Genomic DNA, 9,222 nt, shown 5'->3' with positions numbered 1-9,222 from the left:
CAAAATTTGCCATTGATGAGTTGAGGCAGAGAAAAATACATAGATGCTTTGAATTACATTAAAAAATTCAGCAGCCTCACTAGAAGCTGATCCTGCATCACTGACCACCAAGTGCAATGAATGAGAACTGCATGGGACAAAAAAAGCTCGAGGGATTAACTCTCGGATCTGTGTCTGCACACTTCTGTTCTTTCCTCTCATGTTGGCACCTGACCTCTCATGTCAGCTATCGCAATTCCTGTATCTTCCAGCTTTTTAAGAAGCACATTTGTCATACCAGCTCCTGTAGTATCATCAATGTCAATAAATTCTAGAAAATGCTCTCTGACAGTCACCATTGCAGGGACATTTTCACTAGGTTCTGTTGTTGTTACAAAACGCACTATTAAAGTAATTTGTTCCATATGGCTGATGTCAAGTGTGCAGTCCAGAATAACAGAGTAATATCTTGCTGACTTCAGATCTGCTACAATCTTGTGTTTGACTTTTGTTGCCAGTAACTGTATGATCTCATTTTGAATTGTTTTTCCAAGGTAGTGGTGTGTGTACATTTCTTGGGTGCTGACTCGTCTTAGATGCTCCTGGAGTACAGTATCAACTCAGCCATCAGCTCCACAATTTTAAGGAAGTTTCCATTGTTTGGCACGTACAGCTGATCTGAAGTGCCATGCAGTGCTACGTTTTGGGTAGCAAGCATTCTCACAATGGCAGTGAGCCTTCTCAGAACATTTTGCCAGTAAAGAGACTCTGACACAATCTTCTCTTGATGCTGATCATCTATGGTGGCCTATAACCTTCTTCTCATCTCAAGCTCTTTCCACCTGTGGAACGCTCTCTGGTGATTTGCTGCCACCTCATGGCATGCCTGATTTCTAGCCAGATTTTTCCAGTCCTTTGTTCCTGTAGAACCCAATGTGGCTGGACCATGAGACTGGAAGAGTTTGCAACAAAAACAGTATGCAGCATTCTGTGTTTTTGAGTACATAAGCCTCTCCACTTTGTCACCATTGGGGATTTCACGCCAGTAATGTGTTGGATGGAAACTTCTATTTTCATTGTCTTTAGGGAACATGAAGTTTTTCACTTGCTGTGGCCCATGCAGTACAAGGAAGTCCCTCAGGCTACTGCTCAAGTGGGTCCACAGTCCTGGATCATCTAGACTTAAGGAACTAAACTCAGCAGCAGCTGTTTCTTGCAGCTCCACCACACTCTTCTCTGATCTACACTTTTCTTCAGGAATGTGCATGGTTACATCCATTTGAGATGGAGATATGGATGCTGCAGTAGCTGCCAGGTCACCTGAACTCTGACTAACTGGAAGATCAGGCATCTCCTCATCACTCACATCCTCACTGGGGCCGGAAGGCTCACTGTGAACATTTGTGTCTAGGTATCTCAGGAGAGCTCCTTCCTGCTTATATAGAAAAGCTTCCTTTGCTTGCTTTGTTTTCTGGATGCTGCCCCAGAGGGGCATTTTCTTCTTTCACTCATGACTGCTGTTCTGTGCCAGCTATAGTGGCTCTCAACACTCAGTTGAAGGGGACAAATAAGCAGGCTGGTAGCAGGGCCTGAGTGAGGGAAGATATCAGCGTCTTAAGGGCCTAACTGGCATCTACTACTTCAGTTGACTGCCTGTTCTCCTCAGGTGGGTTCAGGGAAGCAGCAGGAAACAGGAAGCTCCCTGAGAAGCTGGTGTTAATCAGTCCAGGCTCCTGGGGGTGCTGGAGAGGTACATAAGAGGCTCCTCCTCCTCTCTCTCCCTGCAGCTCCTGGTGCTTTCTGTTATTCCCTCTCACCTTTTCTCCTGCTTGCCTGTTATGTCTCTTGTGCTATCCTTCCTCCAGCACCCAACACCATCTCTGTGCATCGAGAGCAGAGAGAATACATCTGCACCAGCAGCAGACACAATTTTCTACACTCTGGGTCCTCATGGCTCCCCTCTTGTCCCCCACAGTCTGGCACCTGAGGCGGCCGCCTCAGTTCACCTCATGGTAAGGCCAGTCCTGCTTCCCATCAATAAACAAACAATAACATCAGCAGGTACTGCATGCACAGGCCGATAGATTGATTTAATTATTGAAGCTGGGGTGGCGTAAGAGAGTGTCTGCAAGAGAAGAAATTAAAGTCCAGATGATAATTCCAAGAAGTCCAGACAAAGAGTAAATTAAATGTTATACTGACACACACTAGCATCCCGGTGCACTTAGGTTAGGCTCATGGTTTCTGAATATGAATCTAGTTCCATTTGGACCTTGTCAAACTGAACAATCAAACCATTTTAGCTGGAATTGTATTAAATGGAAGTTTAAACATCATTAAAAACTCAGTACAGATGAGGCCTAAACAATATTCATAGTAAGGTCTGCAAAATGGTGGGACTTCCACGGTGCAATGTGTGGGTTTTCTAAAAGGACCAGATCATGCATGTGAGTAGGGCATTGGCTCCAACATCTTGCTCTAGCTGTAAGAAAGTCAGTTCGTTTCAAGAGTCTTATAAATATTGTCTATCTGCTTAGTCTGGTAATAAACAACAAATAGTGGAATGTACCATATAAAACAAAAATTCAATTCATGCCAGAAGTTAAACAGATTTTTGCTGAGATAAAAAAAGTCCTTGGAAATATTTATTGTTTCTGATCTCAAAGAATTATAATCTGCTTTGAGGAACTGGCAGTTGAAAATACATTTTGACTACTTTTTGTATGCTACTAGGTGTGCATGACGCATGTATAGGGTTAATATAGTATACAGTAATTGATGAAACTCTTGTTAAAATAAATTTTTGTGGAACCTTGAGACCTTTTACCATTTGTGCCATGATAAAGGGTCGGAGGTAAAGTCACTTGAAGGACATTTTAATGGCAACACTTTTAATGAAGTCAATTGGTAGTTTTATAATGGCAGCTGTGTGTGTGTTCTTGCCATTTTCCCATTTAAAAAGAATAAAAGGCCAACCAAGGACCAGTCAGTCAAACTGAAATAGGATTTGATGACATTTTCACTCCTGAACTCTTGGTATAAAATGGTCATCTAAGAAAGAACTGATAGGAAATGTGAGAAATTTGGCAATAAAACTGCGTAATTGCATGTAAGTGCTGAAAGAAAAAAATGATCAGCTAAAGATATTGCACTTTATATTATGTCTTTGGAAAGTTTGTATTGGTGTATATGTATGTATATATTAAGTTTTCCTTTTAAAAAAAGTTAAACTAATTTGAGTTTTTCCTTGCAGTCTGTTCAGGTTAAACTTCATTTTAATTATTTGGATCTCAACAATGCACCTGTGGGGGTGTTACCCAACTGTCCCTTCTACGGTAAGCTACAATCCTTGAACATCATCTACTTCATCTATTTTAAATAGATATTTTAGTTAAATTTAGGTGGATTACTTTTAAACACTATTTGATCAAACTTGTTTTTATGTTAAAAGTGTAGAATAAATATGACTATCAAATGTTGCTTGTTGTGAAGAATTTTTGCTTTAATTGCTAGCAAGGTAGACAGGATTCTCGCTAAAAGAATCTATTCAGCATGAAGTGTTTATGCTTTTGTGCATGGGATGCAGCTTTTGCAGTGGTTCAGCCATGGGACTGAGAATGGGAAGCACTGAATTCTGACACTGACTTCCACTCCATTTCATCTCTCTATATGAGCTTCCCCATCTGTAAAATAGAAATAACACGTATTTACTTCATACTGTTATTAGTTATTATTTGTAAAGTACTGTAACTGTTAGGGATTCTTAATAGGTTTGTATGCTGAAGGATAACTCCCAAGCAGTATTGTAGTTGTCTTATTCAAAGGAGCCTATGGGGGAAAAAACATCAGCCTATAGAATGAACAGTAGTATTTTCTCCATATTATGTATCTATGTATTTTAATGAAGTTCTGTAAAGTAGAAGTAAACAGGATATTTTAAAAGCAGTGCATACCAATATTTGATGTCTGGGATGGGGGAAATTACAATAGTAGAATATTAAACTTTATGTGAAGTGCCCCATGAAAGATTATGCAAACATGTTCTGATTTAGATGTCTTGCTCCAAATAGTAATTAAGTGTGTTCAATTTCCATGTTGGGATGTAGTTTTATTTAAACTATTTTGCTGTATTTCTTTGTAACTAGAATATTATTTCTTGGAATCTTAGTTGGGATTCCCTTTTTTTCCTTTGAGGCATATATTTTGTATCACCAGATTTTCATTAATGAACTCTATCTCCACTACAAATAGTATCTACTTGAGAGATTTGTTTTCTTTTTATATTGATGTGGAGTTCAAAGTAATCTTCATCAATCAGTCTTCTGATTTTTGTGTGTATGTTTTATTTGTGTCACTATTTAATACTGTTTCATCTTTGATCATATATTGTTTAGACCTATTTTGAGCCATTTGACTAGCCATATTTAATTTCAGCTCTCATTATGGCAATGATATAGTTTGTCAAATGCTTTTTTATTGTTTAATATATGCCCAATGCCTTTCACTTTCAAATAAGATTAACAGAATGATGACCTTGTTATCCATTAGTACAAATCCTTATATGGGTTGCAATGATGTCTCTAGAATCTTGAGATGGAATTTGCTTGCTTTAAGCTTCTTGAAGATTTTTTTTTTTTTATAAAAATGGAGAATATCAATTTGTAAGAAAGCCATAAACAGAGAGATTTTGTAATCCAGTGGATGGGGTGTGCTACTGGGAATTTGCCTCAAACTCTCTGGGTGACCTTAGACAAATCATAATAATAATACCCATCTTTTGTAAAGTGTTTAGAGATCTATTAATGAGAATATTATTAAGTAGTAGATGGTATTATTATAAATAATTAAGTACCAGATCAATACTAATATTCCATGGGAATTTTGCCATTGACTTCAGTGGAGCCAGATTTTTACCTCATGGCTTTATATTTAGTGACTTCTCAAACATTAAGCTGAAGATATGTACACATAGACATATACGGTATGTATATTGTACAATATATACCTCCTATTGACTGCTACTGTAATAGGATGAAAGGCTTTACATAACTACTGTATGAGAGGATAGAAAATATAGCTAATTATGGCTCCCTTGGTATGTATTTTATACATTTTTATAATTGTAAAATACAGTAAAAGCTCGATGCGTATGTGTGTGAGAGAAAGAAAGAGAAAGGGGGAGAGAGAGAGAGAGAGAAAGATACCAGACTACTTAAATGCAAATCAAAAATATTTCTGTCATTATTAAGAAACATAATCATTACTGTAACTATAATAGCGAAAGAGAAACCCCAAAAGCTGCTGTGCATTACAGATGTTTCCATTTCTGGTGTTATCTATCTTTTAAACTAAATAGATTCCACATAAATCATAGTGAAATTGCTGTTACATTATTAATAGAAAAATTTTATTTTATAATGGTAAATGGGTACTGTATTCTAGAGGAAAGTGACTGTCACCTGCCACAACAGATAACATCATTCGTGCTACATTGAAAAGAACATGTTTCGGATAATAAAAATAACTAGACATATCAGAATTTTATACAGGTAAAACACCACTTACATTTTCAGAAAAGCTATAAAAACATCCGATTTGGATACTTTTAAACCAAAGCAAATAATAGTTAATCCTTGTCATTTTAAGCGTAAATTACTTTTTTGTCTTTCGGCTTTGCTTTTTACAGTGGGCAAGTCCCAGCAAATGTGCAAATCCATAATTATGGCTTTTCTGATCTGTGATATATATTTTTAAAATCTTCTGAGCAATAATCCTTTTTATTTGAAATGCCAGCTGTCCAGGAAATCTGATTACTGTCTCATCCTGCTGAATAGCTGCTTAGCCAAGCTGGACAGGAGTGAAGAATTGACTTTTCTAAAACCTTTCGTGGAGAAGTCTTTCATTAAAAGGTCCTTTTGCAATGGAGTTGGATCAGGAATTAAAAAAACTTCCTTTCAAAGAGCAAAGTAATAAATAACTGTTCAAGAAAGTATCCTCAACTTTAGCATCTAACATTTAACTGTGAAGTTAAAATAATTTGCAATGTATTTCTGTGATAAAACCAAAAGAGACAAATGTATCAGCACGTTCATAATGTAAACAGATGTTTATTTCAAATATTGCAAGCCAAGTGAAGCAGATCAAATTGTTCAGTACAGGCATTGTTTTCAAAGTAACAATATCATATAGTTTTGTATTGATATAAATATGTTTTCAGCTGGTTAATTCCCCGTTTGTAAGACTGCAGATTTAATCAAATTGCTCTTGCTTAACACAAAAATAGTTTTCAGAGTAACAGCCGTGTTAGTCTGTATTCGCAAAAAGAAAAGGAGTACTTGTGGCACCTTAGCGACTAACCAATTTATTTGAGCATGAGCTTTCGTGAGCTACAGAAGTGAGCTGTAGCTCACGAAAGCTCATGCTCAAATAAATTGGTTAGTCTCTAAGGTGCCACAAGTACTCCTTTTCTTTTTACAAAAATAGTTCTGTGCTTTGAAAGCATGCACACATGCAACCAACCTTTCGGATGGCAGCATTGTATCCTACATATGCTCATCTTTGGTCTAAAAGATACCCTCATGGTTAATGCAGGGCATAGCTGCACTTTATTGGCCTGATTCTCATTTCCATGAAGACCACTTTACACCACTCTGGTAATATGAAGAGGGTCTTAAAATGTAATTTAAGACATCTTTACACTGCTCTAGAGGTGTAAAGGGCCATTCCTGAAAAAAAGAGTCAGGCCCTATGTTTAAACTCTAATTTATTTTTAATATAGTTATTTAAAATGACTTCAGCAGGAAGTAATCTCTTGAGATGTCATTCATTTTCAGGAGTGTCCTGGGAAATCATTCAAAGTCACTGTAGCAGCGCATGTCCCTTTGCTTCAATTAATCAATTAATGTAGGCAACAAACATCTGATGGTATCTGCCAAATGTAGGGCTTGCCAATTTTCTGCTGTTATGGTCGTTCTCTAATGAATAGTGGTCCATTTTTGTTTTTTCTTTGCTGTAAAGTAACTGGTTAGATGTTTGTTCTCAAAATATTGTAGATTTTGTCAGCTGGAAAGGTCATCTGCTGAGTTACATTATTTGTGTGATTTTTACCTTGTGGCCATTTCCTTCAAAAAGTGATGTAACAAACTCTGAATGTTGGCTTAAAAATGTAGCAATGTGTATTTGTTCAGATGCATTTTGAATTCCAAAAAAACTATTAATAAATCAATGTATGGATCATTTCACATATCTCATTTGTAACATTATGAAGAATGAAGTGGTGTTATTAGACTGGAACAGTGTTTATTTGTCTGAAGTGTCACAAAAGGAACATTGTCATTAATCACTGTTTTCGTTTTAAGGAAATATTGGGTACAAGTGCTCTGCTCAGCAGTGCCCATTGCCTACTGGTTGCAGCTGAGTGTGGGGGCAGGGGAAGTTCAAAGTAAGGGGTTGCTGCTCCCTTATTCTGGGTACAATTCTATATTGATCCTAGTGTACTTTAGAACAGCTATGGGACATGTCTGGAGAGATCTACAGAGGCCATTAGGGATATGTCTACACAGCAAAGAAAAACCTGCAGCTGGCCCATGCCAACTGGGCTCAAAGGGCTCAGGCTGCTGGGTTGTTGCATTTCTGTGTAGACTTCTAGGCTCGGGCTGGAGCCTGGCTCTAGGATCCTGCAAGGTGGGAGGGTCCCAGAGCTTGGGCTCCAGTTTGAACCCAGAAGTCAACACAGAAATGAAACAGCCCCGCAACCTGAGCCCTGCAAGCCCAGTCAGTTGGCATGGGACAGCTGCAGGTATTTTTTTGCTGGGTAGGACTACCCCGATACATGCACAGATTTTTAAAGGTGTTGCCCTATTCAGCATTATAAGTAGGGTTGGCAGAATTTGATTTTAATCATTTATTTTTCAATTTTTATTGCTTTAAATGTTCACAGTTGTGGGAAATTAAAGGGGTGGGTTAGATAATAATTATTTAATGTCAGTAAACATTGAGATTTATAAAGTTAAAGCTTTATAACCATTAAAACACAAATTATCAACATGTCAAAATATACAAAGCAAATATCCTTAAACTATAAGAAGTTCTCAAGCAGCATTTTTCTTACTTTGCCTACTTGTAAATTTCAATTATTAGCATTAGAAATTTTTTTTTCATTGGGTTGTGTGTGTATGGTGAAATTGACGTTTACCAGCATTTAACATAGCTATCTAAGGCACTTAGATTTTGTGATTAGGCTTGGACAGACTAGATTTTTAAGTCCCACTTTCAGGAGTCACTTAGGCACTTAGGAGCTTATGTCTCATTGAAAGTCAATGAGACTTAGGCTCCAAAGTGCCTAAATCACTTTTAAGTGGCATTCTACCCAGTATTCACCTAAATGACAATATGAAACCTGAGCGATATAAAGCCTGAAAAATGCCCGGTATCCAACTGAATTACACAAGTGGCTCTGCCATCTGTTGTCTGATCTTGCATTCACTGCACACTCGATTCTCTCATTGCTGATGCTGTCTTTTATAGGAATGCTAAAATCCTTTCTATGCTTTAAAGGTAGATTTTTTTTTTTGAAGGAACATAGAGTAACCATAGTGATCTCTGTCAGAAAATAAGGATGTAAGATTGTGGTGGTGATATTGCTAAGCACATTAATGTTTGCTCCATTTGCCTATACAGTCACAGTCCACTTGATAAAGAGATTTGTTATCCTGAAAATATGATATATAGGGCTACGTTTTCAATACACAAATACCCATAATGAAGGATGCAGAAATTTTGGCCTATAGCATTATTAAACTATAACAACAAATTACATTGCCATCAATACTTTTTCATTATTCTGTGACAAAACATTTCATTCACTTGCACTGTTTATTAGTTATTCTTGCAAAAACGAGAGCGAGAGGACAACCAGATTTAGAGAGAGAGAGAGGTGTGATCTAGGGATTGGAGCACAATAGAATCAGCCAGGAATGCCTGAGATCAATCCCAGCTCTTAACAGTGACTCGTTCTGTAGCCTCAGATAAGTCCCTTCACTTCTGCTCGGCTTCCCCATCTGTAAAATAAGTAATTACATTTATCCAGCTATCTCAAATCTGCAGTCAGGATTAATTGATTTTTTCAGTACTTTGAAGACGAAAAGTGATTCATGGGTGCTAAGCAAGAGAAAGGATAGTCTTCTTCTAAGATAAAGCACTGGACTGGGATTCAGAGGATGTGAGTTCTATTGCCAGCTCTGC

The 9,222-nt window shown here is 37.4% G+C and overlaps 1 protein-coding gene across 1 annotated transcript; it reads left to right on the top strand.

Annotated features, from left to right (window-relative positions):
• Positions 1-411: 411 nt before the first annotated feature.
• On the top strand, positions 412-5,949 carry NPS (neuropeptide S). Its single transcript, XM_077821128.1, has 3 exons — positions 412-425; positions 3,242-3,314; positions 5,773-5,949. Exons 1-3 carry the CDS (start codon positions 412-414, stop codon positions 5,947-5,949), a joined length of 264 nt encoding a protein of 87 aa, XP_077677254.1.
• The last annotated feature ends 3,273 nt before the right edge of the window (positions 5,950-9,222 follow it).

This window comes from Eretmochelys imbricata, chromosome 7 (genome assembly GCF_965152235.1).
Source record: "Eretmochelys imbricata isolate rEreImb1 chromosome 7, rEreImb1.hap1, whole genome shotgun sequence".
NCBI classification, from domain to species: Eukaryota; Metazoa; Chordata; order Testudines; family Cheloniidae; genus Eretmochelys; species Eretmochelys imbricata.
This window is presented reverse-complemented; position numbering and strand designations above follow the sequence as displayed.

Bases quoted from the DNA above. Each gene is read 5' to 3' on its own strand.
- NPS (XM_077821128.1), top strand. The intron at 3,315-5,772 runs GTAAGCTACAAT...TTGAAATGCCAG, and splicing joins ACCCAACTGTCCCTTCTACG to CTGTCCAGGAAATCTGATTA.